Raw genomic sequence first — 23,530 nt, 5'->3', positions numbered from 1 at the left:
ATGGGGTACAGTGGATACATAATGGACTTTCCACTAGGGTAAATAAACAGTAGGATACAAAGTGGAACCAGCATCTCACTGACAGCCGCTGATAAGCAGGAAAATGGACTGGCGGTCAGGTATTGGAATTCTTGGAAGATGTATTCTGGGAACTCTTATACAAGATCAACACCCTCCCCGATATCTAACTATGTGATGTGTAACATCACCCAGCCACTCAAGTTCACTGTGCAGAGTAGAGATCGACCCTCTTTCAAATGGTTGGTGAGATTGGGTTGAACTGTTACAGTGTTACTCGATGGTCAAACTAATCTGTTCCACTAGAGCCAGTCGCTGAGTTAGAAGTGTGTGAGTATGCAGTTGGCATACTCAATAGAAAATCACTGGGCGAAAAGGGCCCATATCAGGGGATATCTTCACATGACACATTTTTGATATTCTAGAGAATACAGATAATTTCCAATACATATTTGAGTTTTGTGGATATGCACCATATCCTGACAAATTCTAAATCCACATTAGTCTTTTAGACATATGATACTGGGATTACTCATGGGCATTTCCTATGGCAGGATGTGCTCATTAGATATCCGGAGGCAGGCCTATGTGAACATCTTATTTTCTCTATGATGACAAATCACGGCCGGTTAGGGATACCGAGTGGCGCAGCGGTCTAAGGTACTGCATCTCAGTGCTAGAGGCTTTCAGGAGTTATAATATTCTACAAATATGTAAGCTGGAGCAAGCGCATCAGGGGAACGTATCTCACCCCAGATATCTCCCTGGACTCATACGGTAGCAGGGAGATTTGAGGTCTGGATCAGATGCATGTAGAAACTGTCCCATTACAGAGAATATCCTAGCTCTGTATATGAAATAAGGAAATGCGTATCTGGAGCATGTCTACTCCTTACAGTATATCTAATAAAATGTCAGATATCCGGAAATGTATAGGTAAAGATATTCCCTGATATTTACCCTTTTCACCCAGTGTAATGTTAACAAATGGTTTGGAATGCAGTCTGCATAACTCCAGTAAAGCTGAAAAACTACTATAAATGTTTTATAATGATCTGAAATGAAGTCTTTATACATGTGCTAGTGTGACTAATTTTTTCTTGTTTAATTTTTATTTAACCTTTATTTAACCAGGTAGGCAAGTTGAGAACAAGTTCTCATTTACAATTGCAACCTGGCCAAGATAAAGCAAAGCAGTTCGACACAAACAACAAAGTTACACATGGAGTAAAACAAACATACAGTCAATAGAGTAGAAAAATAAGTCTATATACAATGTGAGCAAATTTGGTGAGATAAGGGAGGTAAAGGACAAAAAAAGGCCATGGTGGTGAAGTAAATACAATATAGCAAGTAAAACACTGGAATGTTAGATTTGCAGCAGAAGAATGTGCAAAGTAGAAATACAAATAATGGGGTGCAAAGGAGCAAAATAAATAAATACAGTAGGGGAAGAGGTAGTTGTTTGGGCTCAATTATAAATGGGCTATGTACAGGTGCAGTAATCTGTGAGCTGCTCTGACAGCTGGTGCTTAAAGCTAGTGAGGGAGATAAGTGTTTCCAGTTTCAGAGATGTTTGTAGTTCGTTCCAGTCATTGGCAGCAGAGAACTGGAACGAGTGGTGGCCAAAGGAAGAATTGGTTTTGGGGGTGACCAGAGAGATATACCTGCTGGAGCGTGTGCTACAGGTGGGTGCTGCTATGGTGACCAGTGAGCTGAGATAAGGGGGAACTTTACCTAGCAGGGTCTTGTAGATGACCTGGAGCCAGTGGGTTTGGCGACGAGTACGATGTGAGGGCCAGCCAACAAGAGTGTACAGGTCTCAGTGGTGGGTAGTACATGGGGATTTGGTGACAAAACAGATGGCACTGTGATAGACTGCATCCAATTTATTGAGTAGGGTATTGGAGGCTATTTTGTAAATGACAATCGCCGAAGTCGAGGATTGGTAGGATGGTCAGTTTTACGAGGGTATGTTTGGCAGCATGAGTGAAGGATGCTTTGCTGCGAAATAGGAAGCCAATTCTAGATTTAACTTTGGATTGGAGATGTTTGATGAGAGTCTGGAAGGAGAGCTTACAATCTAATCAGACACCTAGGTATTTGTAGTTGTCCACATATTCTAAGTCAGAACCGTCCAGAGTAGTGATGCTGGACGGGCGAGCAGGTGCAGGCAGCGATCGGACGAAGAGCATGCATTTAGTTTTACTTGTATTTAAGAGCAGTTGGAGGCCACGGAAGGAGAGTTGTATGGCATTGAAGCTCGTCTGGAGAGTTGTTAACACAGTGTCCAAAGAAGGGCCAGAAGTATACAGAATGGTGTTGTCTGCGTAGAGGTGGATCAGAGACTCACCATCAGCAAGAGCGACATCATTGATGTATACAGATTAGAGTCGGCCCAAGAATTGAACCCTGTGGCACCCCCATAGAGACTGCCAGAGGCCCGGACAACAGGCCCTCCGATTTGACACACTGAACTCTATCGGAGAAGTAGTTGCTGAACCAGGCGAGGAAATCATTTGAGAAACCAAAGGCTATCAAGTCTGCCGATGAGGATGTGGTGATTGACAGAGTCGAAAGCCTTGGCCAGGTCAATTAATACAGCCGCACAAATCAAATCAAATGTATTTATATAGCCCTTCGTACATCAGCTGACATCTCAAAGTGCTGTACAGTATTGTTTCTTATCAATGGCGGTTAAGATATCATTTAGGACCTTGAGCGTGGCTGAGGTGCACCCATGACCAGCTCTGAAACCAGATTGCGGTGGGATTCTAAATGGTCGGTAATCTGTTTGTTGACTTGGCTTTCGAAGACTTTAGAAAGGCAGGGTAGGATAGATATAGGTCTGTAGCAGTTTGGGTCAAGAGTGTCCCCCCCTTTGAAGAGGGGGATGACCGCAGCTGCTTTCCAATCTTTGGGAATCTCAGACGACACGAAAGAGAGGTTGAACAGGCTAGTAATAGGGGTTGCAACAATTTTGGCAGATAATTTTAGAAAGAAAGGGTCCAGATTATCTAGCCCAGCTGATTTGTAGGGGTCCAGATTTTGCAGCTCTTTCAGAACATCAGCTGAGTGGATTTGGGAGAATGAGAAATGGGGAAGGCAGGGTACAGTGCAGTTGACCGGGATAGGGCTAACCAGGTGTAAAGCATGACCAGCTGTTTAAAAATGCTTATTGAAATATGTGAAGCATAGACATAATACACCTACTATGCCACAGGTAAGACAGTGGTTAAGATAAATTGGCAACATATATCCTAATACTGGTGTTTGGCTCTTATTATTTTCTAGATCTGATAACACATTCACATTCTCTCCATGGAAGGCACACAGGCTCTTTATCTCCAATCTGGGTCATGGAGACATCTATTCACCAAGTGGTTATTCTAGGATGACAAAAAAATACTCAAAAACACCTCCCCAAACAGAAAACACGACAGAGCATTGCAACAAGACCAACATAAACATACACACACTCTCTCCTCCATCCTGTTTCTCCTAGCCACTATGCGTCAGACATCTCATTCTTAATAATAACTTCATCCACAACCCACAATTTACAGTTGTCCCAAAATAACTTGATGTTGAATGGCGTTTCCCGAGAAGGCAGAACAGCATTCTACTCATGGAATCTGCTCCATTGTTTTAAAACAACCCAAAGTATAGATGACAGTTTTCCCAGCAGTGAAAAACATAGGAGTGGACGTTGCATTGTCTTAAAATAGGGCAACACAGTTCTGTCATTGTTTAGTTTTGGCTTTCAATCAAATTCAAATTCCAGTATAGCTCAAATCGATTCCCTCAAAGATAAACTATTGTGAAATAAGGTTTTCCTCCAAGTACCTCAGCCACAATGAAGTGAAGAGACAGGAGACTATAGCCCTGTACAGAACACTGTCTCTAACAGGAGACATACAAGTTGATGTAAAGACAGATGGTCTAAAGGCTGAAGAACAGAAATCTAAACCAATGGGGAATAACTGCATGTGTATATCTAAATTCATTGGAAATAGGACTAAAGCCATCAGTGACCAACTTAAAACAGCCATTTAACGTTTACTGCCCTCGTAAACCAACATTTAACCTCGCCTAACAACAGGTTATTCAGGGAGACTCTGCCCTGTCTCCTGAGGACCAGCCCAGGCTGATGTTTCAAACATGGACTGTCATTTAGCTAACCTAGCACTCCGTCCACCAGTGCCAAACTAAGTCAGCCTGAGTGTATTTACAGACCTACTATTTCCTATCTGAAGACATAAAATATTCTTTCTGCTCAGATACTAGTTTTATAAATAAACTCAGCTAAATTCAGAGTTAAAATCCTCCTTACTCACCTTGCAAAACAGGTTACAGAGGTCCTTTGGAAATGTGTCAGAGGCTGGAATCAGACAATATAAAGACAACAAACCTTCTATAAGCCATCCAGCCCAGTCGTGCGAGCAGCAGAATACACCTCAAAAGAAAAAGGCCACCTTCTGTTTGATTATGTGTTACATTCAAAGTCTATACAGCATACCTGCCAGGCAACCTGCTTATCCAAATATTGTAAAACATAATGTGTTGTAAAGACAGACTGAGTGTGCTGTACTCGACAGTAGCCCCATTAGCAGTAGGGATGTGATAACAAATCGACAATTTATCTTAAATGCTTAAACTGCCCTTTTTTATTGGTTTTCCTTTAAGACAATAACAAAAACAGAAATTGTCATGTGAACTCAATGCAGAATATGATCCTATTGCATATGGTCGTCCTATTGCATAGGATCGCTAGTGGGCAATGACGTTCTATATACTGAATCTCAAAGCGAACACTTGGCCCATAAGCAAGTGGCCACTCGAGCCTTCAAGAGATTTGGCAAAAATTAACATTGAGATGATGTGCACCTGATGTCCCAACTGCCACATCAATATTCCAAAATCAAAATCCATTTGTGCACATTGTCTCCCATGATATGTCTTGTGCATGACTTACTCACTATTAAAATACAGGCACTGAGGCAGACAGCATATACTCTGATAGACAGTGAGAAAGTTAGCTAGCTTCACTGACAAACACAGGGATGGAATGTCTAAGAATGTTAGGCAGTTCACCGATAAACAGTATGTAGTTTGTCACTTAATTACGATAGTTTGACAGCTTGCTGATGAAGTTGTAGACATGTTTCTAGCAGTCAGTCCATACTTTAGCATGTTTCCAAAGCACTAATCGCTGGCACCAATAGGTTGTAATGTTGGGTCAGCTAAAATCCCAGCGCAGCAGTCGACTCGAAACTGTACTAACTCAGGGTAGAGCCGTCTGTTCACTGCATTTCTCTGCCATTTTTCCAACATGCCGATACTGTGCAAGCACTTTATATTCGTGTCAAATAATTTGAAAGATGCATATCTCCTACTACCATTACAGAATTGTTGAGTTAGTTATTTGTTTAATTTGTATTTTTCCCTTAGTGATGATGATCGGGACCTGCTAGTGGTAGTTCTGTGGTAACTGCACTGGGATTTTGTGGAAGAAAGTTTTTCTGATTAAGATTAACGTCCCAATTTTGTTTAAACGTTCACACCCCGAATTAGCAGTGTGTAATTCAGACTGTAGCATGTCCCCTTTAATGTATAGTGTATGCTAGAGTTAGGGGCCCCCAGAACACACAGCATATCAATGTATCTGCAATGAACACAAGGGAGCTAACAGCTTAAGTAAACCAATATGATGTATGTATGGATGTCAGGTGTAGGCTTATGGCCATTTATTACATTTAGAGTGATGTTTGATTAAAGTTCTAACACCTAGCCACTAGGCTTGGACAGTATCCAGGTTGCCATACCGACCTTGTTCTATCCTGGGATATTCAGTAATACCAGCACTGAACACAAGGAGCGCTATTTTAAGCAATGCAATCCCATAGCAAATGCTAGCTAAATGTTAACGAACGCATGAAAACATTTTTATAAAGTCTTTGACAAACTATTTCCAGGACAGACATCCCAGCTCATAAAAGGTATACAAGTATCTCAAAAATGTTACTCAAAGTTTGCTGCATGCACAAAACAAATATTGGCTTTTGATCAAGGAGGGAATTCTCTGCTGTTGTTACCAAGAGGAGCTTGATTGCAAAAAGCTAACCACTTAGCTAGCTAAGAAGTTAGTAAAACAAATGGATAACTGCACAGCATTTAGCGCATTTTAGACAGTTAACTTAATAGTTCTAAGATATCAAACAGTGAGTGACTCACAAGGCTCTGGTCTCTTGTGGTTGTGTGCTTGTAAACTAACTACATGTGACTGGGGACTACCGATAAGCTTCAAAATGTAAAATAATGTGACAGGTGAAATTAACACGTTATGCTTTATCTCCTAACATATTGCACAAGTTGACTGCAGGCATGTACTAAAAAGTAGTTACAAATATTCAAATGTATAAAAAACAAAACTTCAAAGTAGTAGTTTAAATGGTATTGAAAAACTATCCTGTGGCCATTTCCAAATACCCCGGTATACGGCATACCATTGAAGCCTACTAGCCACACATTTTCTGAATTAGGAATAGGATACAGAGTATTGGGTCACCATTGTACTAGACAGACACAGGGAGGAACCCACATCCAGGCTTGAGAGAACAATCAGAGGGAGAGGAGAGAGTGCACATGTTTCAGATGACATAGAACAGCCCTGCACCTGTCACACACATTCTTTGCTTCTATTGTTTTTCAACTTTAATTCCAACAGTCCCACCAATTCTCCTCATTGGCAACACAATAAATGGGAGGATTAAAACCTGGTGCTTCATTACATCTGTAGGCCTAACAGCAATGTGCTTTATATCAGGCCCTGAAGGCTGCATACTGTCTGCCCCTTTAGAATGTGAATGGGTTTATTTGCCATAGATTCTACTGTAGTGCTAAGAAGCCTGTTAAACTTCTTCCCCACTGCAGGAGTGCCCCGAGGATAAAGGTAATTGTGGGGAGGAGATTAATGAAGTATGGGATCTGTCCCTAGCCATTGGGGCATAGGGTTTCCCTCGTGGGACCGGGAAAGGAGCTCATGCGATGGTGACTTTAATAGAGTCGTGAAATCCTCAGACTAGGAAGCATTTGGTCGAATGTCTCTGGGTTATGGACTGTTTTTGTGGTCGTATAGGTGTGCTTCAATTGTTTTTGAAAAAAGGTGTTGGTGTCTTTTTCTTTCCTCCCCCCCCCCAGTTGTTCATGTTCATTCCTCACACATCCTGAACACTGGGGGCCAGTGTGGGGTACTTTTTTTATGGAGGATATGTCAGGCATGATAAAGCTGGCTTTGTGTTAAGAGATCAAATAAAGCACAGGAGCAGTGGTGGAAAAAGTACCCAATTGTTATACTTGAGTAAAAATAACTCTGGACGGTTCTGACTTTGAATATGTGGAGAACTATAAATACCTAGGTGTCTAGCTAGACTGTAAACTCTCCTTCCAGACTCATATTATGCATCTCCAATCCAAAATTAAATCTAGAATCGGATTCCTATTTCGCAACAGGCCTCCTTCACTCATGCTGCCAAACATACTGACTGACTATCCTACCGATCCTTGACTTCCGCGATGTCATTTACAAAATAGCCTCCAACACTCTACTCAGCAAATTGGATGTAGTCTATCACAGTGCCACTGCGACCTGTATGCTCACGTTGGCTGGTTCTCGCTTCATATTCGTTGCCAAACCCACTGGCTCTGGGTCTTCTATAAGTCTTGCTAGGTAAAGCGCCGTCTTATCTCAGATCACTGGTCAACATAGCAACACCCACCCATAGCGAACGCTCCAGCAGGTATATTTTACTGGTCATCCGTAAAGCCAACACCTCCTCTGGCCGCCTTTCCTTTCAGTTCTCTGCTGCCAATGACTGGAACGAATTGCAAAAAAAAATCACTGAATGAAGTTGGAGACATATCTCCCTCTAACTTTAAGCGTCAGCTGTCAGAGCAGCTTACCGATCGCTTCAGCTGTACACAGACCATCTGTAAAAAATATATATATAAAAACATCCAACCATCTACCTACCTACCTCATCCCCATATTTGTTTTTTTGCTCTTTTGCACACTATTATTTCTACTTGCACATCCTCATCTACACATCTATCACTCCAATGTAAATTGATCAATTGTAATTACTTCGCCACTATGGCCTATTTATTGCCTCACCTTCATTTGCACACACTGTATACAGATTTTTCTATTCTGTTATTGACTGTACGTTTGTTTATGTGTAACTCTGTTTTTGTCGCACTGCTTTGCTTTGTCTTGTCTAGGTCACAGTTGTAAATGAGAACTTGTTCTCAACTGGCCTACCTGGTTAAATTAAATAAATAAAAAAGACACCTTAATAGAAAATGACTCAACTAAACATCACCCAGTAAAATACTACTTGAGTAAAAGTCTAAAAGTATTTGCTTTTAAATATACTTAAGTATCAAAAGTAAATGTAATTGCTAAAATATACTTAGTATCAAAAGTAAAAGTATAATTTCAAATTCCTTATATTAAGCAAACCAGATGGCAGGATGTTTTTATTTTTATTTTTTAATGTACGGATAGCCAGGGGCACACTCCAACACTTAGACATAATTTACAAACAAAGCATTTGTGTTTAGTCAGTCCGCCAGATCAGATGCAGTTGTCAAAAATATAAATAGTAAAGTACAGATACCCCCCAAAAATGACTTAAGTATTACTTTCAAGTATTTTTTACTTATGTACATTACACCACTGCACAGGAGACAGGCAGGCTGGGAGGGCAGATAGGTAAAGAACTTTAAGCCCCAGCCAGCAGCCCTACGGCCACATTCGGCATGGCTAGCAGGAAGAGAACAGGAGCCTGTACTATACACGCTGCCACCCTGCAGGGTCACCTCCACAAGGGTCATGATGACTGGGTAGCCCCAGCATAAAAAGCACAAATTCCTTGGTGAGGGAATATAAAACACCTGTTTGCTATTAAGTGACCTTTATCACTCTAGTATCACCTGTGAGTGACACTGCACACCTCCAAACCTGACTGTCTGGGAGCCATAAGGTGTGTCATATTTGAAGCTGGGTTCTGTCTGTTCCAAATCAACGGTTCAGCTCAAAGTGGACATTCCACAGCTTGCTTTTTGCCCTCTACATAATAGCCGTCAGTTCATCTTCAGAAGTGTAGAAAGGGAAATTCCCTGTGTCTCTGCACCAAAACAATTATGAAATTAAATAAAAATAAAATGTAAATCAACAGTTCGAGAATATCATAACTTGTATCATAACTTGTTTGTCTTCTGAGAGGTTTCTAGGGTTACATAAACCCAGAGGGTGTCTTGTGAAAGAATAAAAACCAGAGCCATGAGTCAATCATATGCATTACAATGCGTATGCAGTGTACCCTATGCTAATGCCTGATGGCCATGGACAATGGGCTCTATTGTCAGATCAGCAACCAGACTTCATTCAACTAGAACTGTCTCTATTACCATTCCCACAAGGGCCACCAGCCAATCATAGCCCTCCATCGGAGTACAGTGGGTGGAGCTTGGGACATGTGTAGGAGATTTGGGGTGAACTCCATCAACAGCTGCGATAATCCAAATCATGAACAGTTTGCACTTCTCCTGCCCTGGGATTAAGACTACATTTTTGAGTTGACAAGGTGGCCCTTGAAAATGGATTGATTTTCCAATATTATTTCCAACTTACAGTTTTACATTACCAGATAGGATATACTCTTTCCCAATCCATACAAGGGTCCCACTCTCAACCCAATGCCCCTGCAACAAACTCTCTCTGTGTGCGAGTCAAGATTAATCAAGACCTTCCTATTGGTTTAGATGTGGAATATTTGAATGTTGGCAGGCCACCTTCACAGGCTTACTTTGGGCCTCGCCTCCAAAATAACTAAGAAACAGTGCTCTATGGTGGCTGTATGGAGGCCTTTGTCTTGGTCTTCGCCCACCATCCCACTCTTCCTACCACTAAATTAATGCTGGGAACTTCCGGCCCTTCATAGCCCAGCAGGACAAGTCCAGTGACTGTCTCTCCGAGACATGAGACAGCAGCAGGGTCAAACCACAATAAATCCTATTTTATAGGGGGCAAGCCTGACCAACAACAGCCCCCTTTACCCCCTACAGGCCTCCTCTATTCCTCCTCCCAACATCAAACAAATGAGCACTATCAAGTCAGACGGCCTCTAGACGAGAGTGAGCATGTGGGACATAGAGACAGAGTACAGGGTGTTTACAAAATACACGACTCAATGTCAGTCAATACCAGGAATAATGGAGTCACTTGTCCAAACAAATATGGAGATAAATGAACCGATGAGGATGCAACTGATTAAGGTTTGTTATTTCTTTGTCCATTCCTTATCATCAGATTATCTGAGGTGAAATGTAACAAATGACATAAACCAACATTTAGGTCTGAGATTATTTTTTTTAAAGTCCATAAGGAGTTAATCTCAGCCATCTGCTTGGACAATAGTCCAACAACACCCTTTCCATTCAATGTTCTTGTTTAACTGTGTAGTTGGACAGTCTCTGTATGTAACTGCATTTTGAGTTGCGCCTGCGGTCTCTGTTTCCCATCTCCTGCCAACATGACCACAACCCCAGTGTCTAAACCAGGGCCGAGTTACAGGGTGAGAGGGGGGTCAGAGGTGGCCAAGTGAGCCAGACAGGAAAGAGGCATCCATCTGGGTGATCCCCCCTGAGGAAATGGGCTGCTGATGGCAGGCAGGTTCTGGTTCAGACTAAAGACTTCCGCATGCGTCGGATCATCTTGAGATGCAGTAGCCTTCCTCAAAACAGTCAGAAGTAAACTAAGAGATTTGGGTTGTTTTTTATTTGAACATTTTTGCCGAGGAGATGTTAGTTGCACAATTTTATTTCTAAATAAGATATTTGGAGCAGTATTTCTCAAGTGTAACCCTAATGCAAGGAACATGAGCACTTTAAAAAACTAAACCATGTTTACCACAGCTGAGGTCAGAAAGTTAAGTCAGTCCTTTAGCTCTGTCTAAGAAGGATTCCAAATGTCAGAGGTTGAATTGGGACAGGGCACACAAATTTGATGGAAAAAAAGAGCTCCATCACCTTGGTAAAAGCCAAAGAGAATCACAGAAGGGTGTATGAGTGTTAATGAATTATCACGTTCTTTCATCCTAACGTTTTAACCAATCTCTACAGAAAATGAACAATCAGCACCACAGAACAACGAGACATAATACATCGGACTAGCCCTTAACGGCCCAATCCACCACATCCATCATCAAAGCCATTGGTTGTGTGACGGAGATCCTGCCTTCACATTGTCATGTCTCTCCCAAAAGGCCTGGCTGGCTGGTTTGCACTGGGGTAACCTTGCTAGAGGAATGCAGTGTCCTGTCCTCCTTTGTCTGTAGACCATTGTGAGTCTACAGAGTAAACAGAGGGACAACATCCTATTGTGAGGCATCTCAGGCGCTCACAATCATATCCTACTCTGACCCGCTAAAAGTATTTAGACATTTTAAAAGTAAGGTTAATTAGCTAGACTATATTTAGGCCCTCTCCAACAATAATTATTTTTAATAAGGGAGTTTTTCAGTCCACCCCAATGTGAAAGTTGTTTTTGGAACTATGTTTAGCTCAGAAAGAGCAGACAGTGAGGCAAATTGTTTTTGCGTTAAACTTTCCTCTCTTCCAAGACGCAGGTTCTTGCCATTCTGCGAGCACACTTCTGGGATTTGTTACAATAAACTAGGGCTGGGCAATATACCATATCGAATGATATACAGGTATGGATGTTTCAATTTGAATTTGCCTTCTATAAAAAGGTATTTGAATGTTTGGTTTATTGAAATGTGATAAGCCGTGTGTAACGTCCATTTTTATAGTTTACTTTGCTACTTGAGTCATCTCTAGCTGCCTCTTTCCACAAAGACCTAGCCCTGCCCCTTGTCACTCAAGGAGTGCATGTTGTTCCTTGACCATAAGACACTTGCCTTCAGTCTGCATGGTTAATGCAGCACATTTTATTTTAATTTTATTTAACCTTCATTTAACCAGATAACTTGTTCTCAACTAGCCTCTCATTTATAACTGCGACCTGGCCAAGATAAAGCATAGCAGTGTGAACAGACAACACAGAGTTACACATGGAGTAAAACAATTAACAAGTCAATAACACAGAAAAAAAAAGTATATACATTGTGTGCAAAAGGCATGAGGAGGTAGGCGAATAATACAATTTTGCAGATTAACACTGGAGTGATAAATGATCAGATGGTCATGTACAGGTAGAGATACTGGTGTGCAAAAGAGCAGAAAAGTAAATAAATATAAACAGTATGGGGATGAGGTAGGTAAATTGGGTGGGCTATTTACCGATAGACTATGTACAGCTGCAGCGATCGGTTAGCTGCTCAGATAGCAGATGTTTGAAGTTGGTGAGGGAGATAAAAGTCTCCAACTTCAGCGATTTTTGCAATTCGTTCCAGTCACAGGCAGCAGAGAACTGGAACAAAAGGTGGCCAAATTAGGTGTTGGCTTTAGGGATGATCAGTGAGATAAACCTGCTGGAGCGCGTGCTACAGGTGGGTGTTGCCATCGTGACCAGTGAACTGAGATAAGGCGGAGCTTTACCTAGCATGGACTTGTAGATGACCTGGAGACAGTGGGTCTGGCTACGAATATGGAGCGAGGGCCAGCGACTAGAGCATACAGGTCGTAGTGGTGGGTGGTATAAGGTGCTTTAGTAACAAAACGGATGGCACTGTGATAAACTGCATCCAGTTTGCTGAGTAGAGTATTGGAAGCTATTTTGTAGATGACATCGCCGAAGTCGAGGATCGGTAGGATAGTCAGTTTTACTAGGGTAAGTTTGGCGGCGTGAGTGAAGGAGGCTTTGTTGTGGAATAGAAAGCCAAGTCTAGATTTGATTTTAGATTGGAGATGTTTGATATGAGTCTGAAAGGAGAGTTTACAGTCTAGCCAGACACCTAGGTACTTATAGATGTCCACATATTCTAGGTCGGAACCATCCAGGGAACCATCCAGGGTGGTGATGCTAGTTGGGCGTGCGGGTGCAGGCAGCGAACGGTTGAAAAGCATGCATTTGGTTTTACTAGCGTTTAAGAGCAGTTGGAGGCCACGGAAGGAGTGTTGTATGGCGTTGCAACAACGTTGATGACAACAATGCTATTTTGACAACGATGCTATTTTCACTGTGCTTCTTAATATGAATTCACTAGCATTATATAATAATACTATTCATGTGTGTTTCTTACATCTGCAAACAGCTAGTTTACATTTTCTTAGCAAGTTAGCTAATTCTTAGCGAATTGCTAATCGCTAGCAAAGCAAATGTAATTAGCTATACAGCTTGATAATACCAGTGATTGTGTAGACCTAAATCAGCATGTTTGTGCAACAGTATCTTCAAATCAAAGAGAAATATGTTCGCTATATGAAGTAGCTGAGCGAAAACATTTAAGGTAGCCAAAGATTTTACAGTCCCCTAGGAAACACTTAAACACTTTAGTTCTTACCCTTTCACATTAACGCCTCCCTGGCATTTATCATTCTTTGTCATATCAAACACTGTATTCAAATGTTCCCACTATTATATTCTAACTATAGAATAATCATTATATTTCCACGATTCCAACAGTTCACCCAATTGGTTTGCTCTAAATCACAAGTGAAATGGCAATTGCAACATTTTTGCATCAACATGGCTTTTCTGACTAACTTCTTTACATATGGGCATTTCCATCAAAAAGGATCCATGAGCATCAACATGTGATGTTCATAGGAACATATCAATTGGGTGTGAAATTAAAGCTAATAATCTATATTATGGGAAATGAAGGCATTCATACATGCATTTTTTAAATGTTCCATCTTAAAAATTAGGCATAAGAACGACTTTGATTTCTGGATAGACAGATGGAAAAGGGGTCTTAGAAAACATTTACCCGCAAAAGTCTTAAAAAGTATTAGAAATACATCAAAACACAATAATGTTGACGTAAAGACCCCTGCCAACTAATATAAAAACTTATATTTCGTTTAGGAGAAATTGTTGCCTCCTTTGTAACTCCTTTACCAAAAACCCACAAGATATTTTCTAATGAAATTATGGAAAGTTCAAAGAAGTAAAAATGAATGGTAGATCTATCAATTTGTTATAGTGATTTTACTGATTTCAATGTTTAGCTTAAATTTTTGATAAATTATTAGTTCTTCACATTTTAGGCGCAGCAATGTACACATGGAGGTAGGCCTATGTGTGAATTCCAAAATGCAAATTGCAGGGAAAAAAACATTCTAAAATGAACAGCACACATGCAAGCAGTTTCATGGACAGAGATGAAATATCCATTAGAAAGAGGGGGGATTTAAAGACACATTAACTATCATGGGTTGCTAATATGAGTAGGATATTGGATTTGGGTGATAGACAACAAAATAAAGTTTAAAGAAAACCCATAGAACAGGAGAATGCATAATGAGCAAGTCAATATAAAAATACTATTAGCCTTTTGCACAGTACAGCTTGAGTTGGTCTGACTGAAAGACCAACATGGGATTTATCATTTTAAATCATTCAGAGTGTATGTCACTGTTTCTCATAGAATTTCTCACTCAGAGCACCTTTCCTTCGTCAGGGCAGGCCATTAGAATTTTTGGGCCAAAATTAAAGTATACCCACTTCTCCAGGCACCACTACACCACTGTCTCGATCAATAACTAAGATATATTTTTAAACTCAAGGTGCCATGTCATATCTGACACTCCATTCTTTCTGCAGATATCGCATAGAAACCTGAGGGAGACTTTACTTCAATTCCATTACCAAAGTTAGCATCTATAAAAATAAAGAAAAAAATTAAATTAAAATATATATTTTTAACATTGCTCTGCCATTTCCGGGTTGCAAAATGTTGAATAGTTTGCCTATTTTCCGTTTGTGAGAAAACAAGATAGTGTAGAGAATCATAGTACCATCTAAACCACTGAAATAGATTTTCTATAACCAAAGACATTGTATTTTCAGCTGTTTGAAGCTGGTGTACAGAAAAGTAAAAACGCAAAAACTAAACTTAGGAACGGAAAGCATAGAAATTGCATACACAGAACAAATCTACCGCTTGCATTCAATGATAATTACAGATATATAACTCACATTTCTATGTGAATTTGGTCGGGTCGCCCAAAAACATACATATTGCAGTCAAAGTAATTCCGTTACTGTGGAATTGCCCATATTACTTAGTTTCAGTTTCAAAAGTCTCCAGGAGTCAGTGGACATCCCTGTGACGGTTATGTTTGAAGTTTTATGTTTTATTAGTCATATGTACAGGATACAGATGGTATATACCGTCCAACGAAATGCTTACTTGTAGGGTCCTTCTTGACAACACAACAATAAGAAAAAATAAACTATATAAATATGAACATAATGTAAATGGCTCAGTAGAATAGAATAAACTTTTTAGCATAAGTACAGGAAGGCTAAATGTATCTGTTTTGGGGAAGGGGGGATTGGGGGCAAGTGATAAATTGTGCAGTATTTAGCAATGTGTATCGATGGGGGGGATCTTTCCTCTTGTACAACGTGTGATAGATTGAGTGGGATGGATTGAAAAGTGAGTGTGTATGCAGAACCCAACACCACACAGATGCTCCCCATTTCACGCTGTCACCAATACCCGAACGTTGGATAGGAACACCAGCTGCACACGGAGAGGTAAAATAGTGAGAAGTCTACTCCCTAGTACTCCAGACCATATAAATGGCATCTTTTGCAAACAGCATGCTACTGAGGACCTTGGAGTGACTAATATGTCTGATGGTTACACCACCAGTGAGGGAATGAAAGTCATCAAAAAGGTTTTGAATGTCCCCTTGAACCACTCTAAACGGAGACATCAAGGCTGTTGAGACTGCAGGGGTTGGCTAAACACATTATCTCAGAAATGCTCGCTTTAAACCGGTGACACCCAATAACACATTCAAATCCATAAACACAATTTAATTTATGTTCATCAATAATTCACTTTTTGGGAAGTAAAGAAAATTGAGTACATTCACATAAGACTTTTTTTGAGTTTGTGGCGAAGACTTATTTCCATTGAACCATCTGTTTCATAAAACAAAATCAAAGCAAAAGAGGGGCTAAAGGGTTTTAATGAGCAACTTCACATCTGTCTTAAAGCATAGAGACAGATGTTGGAGAATATTAATGTGTGAATAAACCAAGTCAATCTTACTGCACCAGCCATCTTAACCTACATGAGTGAAACAGCGGTGCAACAAATGGGATACGGAACATTTGTCTTCCGCCTTGGTTATTGGTCTGTTAACCACACTAAAGAGCCAGTAAAGCCAATTTGCGAATCAGTTAAAGATGAATCATAGTGGGAAATGACAATTAAAAGGACACTCAAAAGGCAAACTAAATATTCCAAAAAATGATACAGCATCTATGGGAAATACTTCCTTAATAGACAACATTTTCAATCATTCTTTGATGTTGGGTGAATATGTTGACTTAAAGAATGTTTTTAACATGATTAATGGCTAATAATTGTCTCTATAGGATACTGAAATATGTTATTCATATCAGTTATAGCTCTCAAACAACCACCAGATAACATGGGGGAAATTTTTTGGTGACTAGTTCTCTAAACGATTATTTGAACATCTTTCAGCATTAAAAACTGTATAAACAGGACAACAGACATACACTATAATAAAAGTTAGTTCCATAACCTTGCAATATCATTTTCCTCCACCATTCCTCATCTTCACAGGGATATTGGATAAGACAGTACACACTTTAAACTGAAATGTAAAATGTTTAAGATCCTAGGCTACATTGAAACAATCGTAGCCTATCCGTCTGTTAAGTAAATTACACTTAAGTGTGGTTAGTCGGTGCTCGGAATTCAAAATAGTCCGCCAAACAAATCATGCGGTGCTGGTTGAGTTAAAGTTATTTCTGTTAAAAATGTTGCCCGTTAGGTTTAATTTCCCATATCATTTATCTTACCTTATCCCGGACATTTTCTTCACATTGTGAAAATTGCGTTGCCTTGGTCTTGAAATTATAATGTAATGTTGACTTATTGTTAATTTTCCCACCGCGTTGGACGGTCTGAAAAAGAGACAGCTCTCCAGTAGTGATTTAGATATGGAGTCTCCGCCTCTGCACGTGAGTCATACGATGGGGGTCACCCCGCGACTCGAGTCCAGGACGTACCCACGCGCTTCCCGCTCATCCTGCTATTGCCATTAGGCTACCTCCGACGGAACATTCGACACAATTCTAAGCCTACTCTTGGTCCAATGTTGATGATTTAGATTTATGTCTCATTTTCACGTCTTTAATATTGAAGTTTTTGAGAGTCCTAAATACACCCCCCATGGGAATTTAAAATGTAGGCGTTTCTAAGGGCTTAACATTATAAACAGGCCACTAGCTGTTGGTTCTGCAGGGATGGGCAACTGGCGGCCCGCCAACCCTTTTGCGTGCGTGCGTGCGTGCGTGCGTGCGTGCGTGCGTGCGTGCGTGCGTGCGTGCGTGTCACAGGAGGTTGGTGGCACCTTCATTGGAGAGGACGGCTTGTGGTAATGGCTGGAGCAGAATCAGTGGAACGGTAGCAAATGCATCAAGCACATGGTTTCCATGTGTTTGATGCCATTCCATTAGCTCTGTTCCAGACACTATTATGAGCTGTCCTTCCCTCAACAGCCTCCACTCTGTGTGAGTGTGTGTGTGGGGGGGGGGGTTATTGTAGAGTTGCCCAAAATTAACACTACAACTTGAAAAAAGTACGTGAAATTAGTTATAAAGTTGCAACCTTTTCTCATGGCAAAATGTGTAGAATTTCAGCAAACTAGCTTTAAAACAGAAATATGTTTTCTACATCCCTTGACAAAATGTGTAGAAATTATTTGAGGGCCCTCATGATGAGTTCAGATTTTTTTTGTCCCCCACCCACATCAAAATTGCACATCCCTGTTCTAGTGTTTGATTAGGATCTCACAGTCAAAGAGTGAACTGGATGGAAGACATGGCTCAGCAACAAGAAAGCGTACAGAGACACCTGCTGGTTGAGTTTCTTAGCACAGAACGTTCCCACTCATCCCGAGAGCCCCACTAATGTATAACTGAAGCAGTGACAACAACAGAGAGGCGACCAATACATAGCAGGGTTAAAGGTTAAAGTAGTAAACAGACATGAGGGCAATCAACACTTTATTCACAATGGGAGTCTCACTGCTAAGAAACAAAGAACGCTAAAAATGAGGGCAATAAATTAATATGCATGTCAAGATGCATTACATTGTTGTGTAACTTGTTTACTCTTGTGTACAACAGAGTCATTTTACAGGGACTTCTTTTCACAGTGAATATTTTCTAAAAGCTTTCTCATCTTAAATAAGTATTTTCAAACTACAGTGGGGTTTGAGAGAGCAGAGGAGAAATTCAGAGAGATGTCCAGACAGGACAAATGGACAAATACAGAGCTAGGAAAATTCATCAAGCTACGTTCTTTCTAAAAGGTCATATTTGTCAACTCATATCAAACACGAAAGAGAGGTCTGCCTATTTTTCTGAATTATAAAAAATATTGTAAACATTGATATTAATTGCACAACATACATTCAAATACATACTGTACAGCAAGTCTTTATTTTTTTCGCAATGTTATCATAGCACCATGTATAGCAAGCTGAACAAACTAACATGATTGGATCTAGCAGGTGGCATTAGCAATATAAAGGAGTAAAATGACATCCACTTATGAAATGTACACATTCCGCTGGTGTGAAGATGCTTGTTTGGTAGTCTCGTCTGTACCATTGTCTATGAGGGTGGGGTAGTGGTTAGCGAAGTCCCATCCTGGTTTAAAGTAAACTAGGGGGAATAAGCAAGGTGGTGATGTGATGTGTCTTTCATATCCTGACCAGCTCATCCTTGGGGGGGTTGTAAAGAATCCTCGCATGACATCAACGTTAATATAATGTATATTGCAAAATAATGGAGTAAATGTCCTGGGGAACCATTCTGTAGCCATAACACAAACAAAAAGAAGTGAGAAGTTTCCAGAGTGGTATACTACAAAGCAGGTTCAACTTTGATAAAGTTGTTCATTTCAAACCAGGACTTCTCTAACCACTACCCCACCACCCCTAGGCAATGGTACAGACGAGACTACCAAACAATTATCTTCACACCAGCAGAATGCGTACATTTCATTGGTGGATGTAATTTTACAGTTGATTTTCTGGTTCATTAAGAAAGCTAAACATAGATATGTGTTTATGGGTAAGTTAATTAGACCATACATATGTCAAGCTTATCTTTCTAAGAAGTAATAAGTTATTTCAGAATATTCAGGCAAGTTAGCAGGCTAACTCCTTTATACTCCTTTGTAGCATACCCCTCAGGCGTGCTAGCATGTTCTGGACAGTACCTTTCATGCTGTGCAGTGAGGCGAAAGCTTGACTTGATGTTATCGCCTGACATCATACTCCCACGGGGTGACGATTTAACCCAGATGTGGCACAATGCCATAAGGGATGATACATTTCAGGTTGTGGCAGCAGAATTGACATTAAACTAATCTTGGTACCCAATGTTAAGGCGGTTATGAGAGACTAATATTAAACACACCTCACATTCACTGTTCACACAGGGCGACTGTTGGAAGTCAAAGTATAGGTTCGAAGTGTATCCCCACTCAACTGATCAGTCTCCAACTCAGTTTGGCGGTCCTGAAAACTGGTGTGATGGGAGATGAGAGGTGAGGACATTCCTGTGCGAGTGAATGAGTGTGTGTGTGTGTGTGTGTGTGTGTGTGTGTGTGTGTGTGTGTGTGTGTGTGTGTGTGTGTGTGTGTGTGTGTGTGTGTGTGTGTGTGTGTGTGTGTGTGTGTGTGTGTGTGTGTGTGTGTGTGTGTGTGTGTGTGTGTGTGTGTGTGTGTGTGTGTGTGTGTGTGTGAGAGAGAGAGAGAGAGAGAGAGAAAGAGAGAAGACAGGAGAGGTTATAGTTTTCATTTTCTTGGATGTTTCAGTATTTTCTTTGCTGGGTGATGATCTGAGCATCAGTGGCAGCTAATGTAGGATCAGCATCGTCATCCATAAACTCCCACAATAATGGTAGATCAGATTACATTCCCATGAAGTCTGTACAAAGTCCTCAGGTTCACCAGTAGTTCTGGTCCTCCTTTATTGGCAGACTGCAATGTGGTGGGTTGTGGGACACAGGTTGTTAACCAACCCATCCTTCCCAAATCTGCCCTCTGTATAAACAACACATAGATGGAGATATATTAGTGTTTCAATAGTACAAATTGCTGATAATCTTAGTTCCAGCAACTTTAATAAGAAAAAACTAGAAGACGACTCTGACAAATTACCAGAAAATACCAAAGACAAAGGACACTTCATCAGTACAACACCACTGACTTTGAAAAGTAGGTCTATCTAAGCCTTAAGGGCATGACATTGAAATGCAGGTAAGTATTAGTTACATGAAAAGCTTCAAACGAGAAGGTTGAAAAGCATGCTGCTGGGCCATCTGACAAAGCAAGATAATCTGGATGAAGAGGGGGAGGTTGGCTGAACTGAGGGGAACAGATGGGTTATGACAAACTCACAGGGATTTGGAAGAGGGCTTCTTCACTTTTGGCCTCTTTCGACGATGAACCGGCCTGAAGAATGTACAGCACGGACACGCACACGTACGTGAGGGGGAAACACACACACAAACAGCGGAAACAAGCCATAAGGATTCATTGCAACATGAGGAACAGAAGCTGCTAAACTCTCATGCTTGTGTTTTAGAATTCACCTAAATAGTTGTTTATTAACAGAATCAACAATGTGACAAAGAGACTTTATAATCTGCTTAAAAGAAGTGTTCCATTATATTATTTACCCAATGCAGGAAATGCAGGAAAATGTACAATAAGACACCAAAGGACAAAAAAACATAAAGCCTGAAAAATTAGAGTACCTGTATTCACTTAAAGAGTTTCTGTCTTTACCACCTGAAATAGAGATCATGTTATTAAAGAACTGAAGTAGCAGTGGTTTGTATGTATGTACAGTGGGGCAAAAAAAGTATTTAGTCAGCCACCAATTGTGCAAGTTCTCCCACTTAAAAAGATGAGAGAGGCCTGTAATTTTCATCATAGGTACACTTCAACTATGACAGAAATGAGAAAAGAAAATCCAGAAAATCTAATTAATGAATTTATTTGCAAATTATGGTGGAAAATAAGTATTTGGTCACCTACAAACAAGCAAGATTTCTGGCTCTCACAGACCTGTAACTTCTGTCCTCTGTCCTCCACTCGTTACCTGTATTAATGGCACCTGTTTGAACTTGTTATCAGTATAAAAGACACCTGTCCACAACCTCAAACAGTCACACTCCAAACTCCACTATGGCCAAGACCAAAGAGCTGTCAAAGGACACCAGAAACAAAATTGTAGGCCTGCACCAGGCTGGGAAGACTGAATCTGCAATAGGTAAGCAGCTTGGTTTGAAGAAATCAACTGTGGGAGCAATTATTAGGAAATGGAAGACATACAAACCACTGATAATCTCACTCGATCTGGGGCTCCACGCAAGATCTCACCCCGTGGGGTCAAAATGATCACAAGAACGGTGAGCAAAAATCTCAGAACCACACGGGGGGACCTAGTGAATGACCTGCAGAGAGCTGGGACCAAAATAACAAAGCCTCCCATCAGTAACACACTACGCCGCCAGGGACTCAAATCCTGCAGTGCCAGACGTGTCCCCCTGCTTAAGCCAGTACATGTCCAGGCCCGTCTGAAGTTTGCTAGAGAGCATTAGGATGATCCAGAAGAAGATTGGGAGAATGTCATATGGTCAGATGAAACCAAAATATAACTTTTTGGTAAAAACTCAACTCGTCGTGTTTGGAGGACAAAGAATGCTGAGTTGCATCCAAAGAACACCATACCTACTGTGAAGCATGGGGGTGGAAACATCATGCTTTGGGGCTGTTTGTCTGCAAAGGGACCAGGACGACTGAACCGTGTAAAGGAAAGAATGAATGGGGACATGTATCGTGAGATTTTGAGTGAAAACCTCCTTCCATCAGCAAGGGCATTGAAGATTAAACGTGGCTGGGTCTTTCAGCATGACAATGATCCAAAACACACCGCCCGGGCAATGAAGGAGTGGCCTAGCCAGTCTCCAGATCTCAACCCCATAGAAAATCTTTGGAGTTGAAAGTCCGTGTTGCCCAGCAACAGCCCCAAAACATCACTGCTCTAGAGGAGATCTGCATGGAGGAATGGGCCAAAATACCTGCAACAGTGTGTGAAAACCTTGTGAAGACTTACAGAAAACATTTGACCTCTGTCATTGCCAACAAAGGGTATATAACAAAGTATTGAGATTAACTTTTGTTATTGACCAAATACTTATTTTCCACCATAATTTGCAAATCAATTCATTCAAAATCCTACAATGTGATTTTCTGGATTTTCTTTTCCTCATTTTGTCTGTCATAGTTGAAGTGTACCTATGATGAAAATTGCAGGCCTCCCTCATCTTTTTAAGTGGGATAACTTGCACAATTGGTGGCTGACTAAATACTTTTTTACCCCACTGTATGTACTGTACCAGTCAAAAGTTTGGACACACCTACTCATTCAGGGGTTTTCCTTATTTTTACTATTTTCTACATTGCAGAATAATAGTGAAGACTTCAAAACTATTAAATAACACATATGGAATCATGTAGTAACCAAAAAAGTGTTCAACAAGTCTAAATATATTATAGAGTTTAGATTTCTCAAAGTATCCACCTGCCTTGATGGCAGCTTTGCACATTCTTGGCATTCTCTCAACAAGCGTCACGAAGTATTCACCTGGAATGCATTTCAATTAACAGGTGTGCCTTGTTAAAAGTTCATTTGTGGAATTTCTTTCCTTCTTAATGCGTTTGAGCCAGTCAGTTGTGTTGCGACAACGTAGGGGTGGTATACAGAAGATAGTCCTATTTGGTAAAATACCAATTCCATATTATGGCAAGAACAGCTCAAATAAGTAAAGAGAAACCACAGTCCATCATTAATTTAAGACATGAAGGTCAGTCAGTGTAGTCACAAAAACCATCAAGCGCTATGATGAAACTGGCTCTCATGAGGACCACCACAGGAAAGGCCCAGAAGACCCAGAGTTACCTCTGCTGCAGAGGATAAGTTCATTAGACTTAACAGCTTCAGAAATTGCAGCCCATATAAATGCTTCACAGAGTTCAAGTAACAGACACATCTCAACATCAACTGTTCAGAGCAGACTGTGTGAACCAGGCCTTCATGGTCTAATTGCTGCAAAGAAAACACTACTAAAGGACATCAATAAGAAGAAGATTTGCTTGGACCAAGAAACTCGAGCACTGGACATTAGACCGGTGGAAATCTGTCCTTTGGTCTGATTGTTTGAGATTTTTGGTTCCAGCCGGTGTGTCTTTGT

The 23,530-nt window shown here is 40.7% G+C and overlaps 2 protein-coding genes across 8 annotated transcripts in view; both read right to left on the bottom strand.

The window, feature by feature from the left end:
- Positions 1 to 17,431, bottom strand: part of LOC124031466 (rho GTPase-activating protein 39-like) — a 50,625-nt gene extending 33,194 nt beyond the window's left edge. For both annotated transcript variants that reach the window (XM_046342720.1, XM_046342721.1), the window contains exon 1: positions 17,054 to 17,431. In XM_046342720.1, the coding sequence (XP_046198676.1) occupies positions 17,054 to 17,067 (14 nt within the window). In that variant the 5' untranslated portion in view covers positions 17,068 to 17,431. The remainder of the gene's footprint in view (positions 1 to 17,053) is intronic.
- An 814-nt stretch (positions 17,432 to 18,245) lies between these two features.
- The window catches only part of LOC124031465 (extracellular sulfatase Sulf-2-like), a 100,257-nt gene continuing 94,972 nt past the window's right edge, over positions 18,246 to 23,530 (bottom strand). For 4 of the 6 annotated variants that reach the window (XM_046342717.1, XM_046342715.1, XM_046342719.1 and 1 more), the window contains 3 exons: positions 21,029 to 21,062; positions 20,670 to 20,723; positions 18,246 to 20,312 (listed from right to left, as the gene is read on the bottom strand). In XM_046342717.1, the coding sequence (XP_046198673.1) occupies positions 20,282 to 20,312; positions 20,670 to 20,723; positions 21,029 to 21,062 (119 nt within the window). In that variant the 3' untranslated portion in view covers positions 18,246 to 20,281. The remainder of the gene's footprint in view (positions 20,313 to 20,669; positions 20,724 to 21,028; positions 21,063 to 23,530) is intronic. The other 2 variants (XR_006838131.1, XR_006838132.1) reach the window with 2 other exon arrangements.

The sequence above is a fragment of the Oncorhynchus gorbuscha genome, linkage group LG03 (assembly GCF_021184085.1).
Source record: "Oncorhynchus gorbuscha isolate QuinsamMale2020 ecotype Even-year linkage group LG03, OgorEven_v1.0, whole genome shotgun sequence".
Taxonomy (NCBI): Eukaryota; Metazoa; Chordata; class Actinopteri; order Salmoniformes; family Salmonidae; genus Oncorhynchus; species Oncorhynchus gorbuscha.
This window is presented reverse-complemented; position numbering and strand designations above follow the sequence as displayed.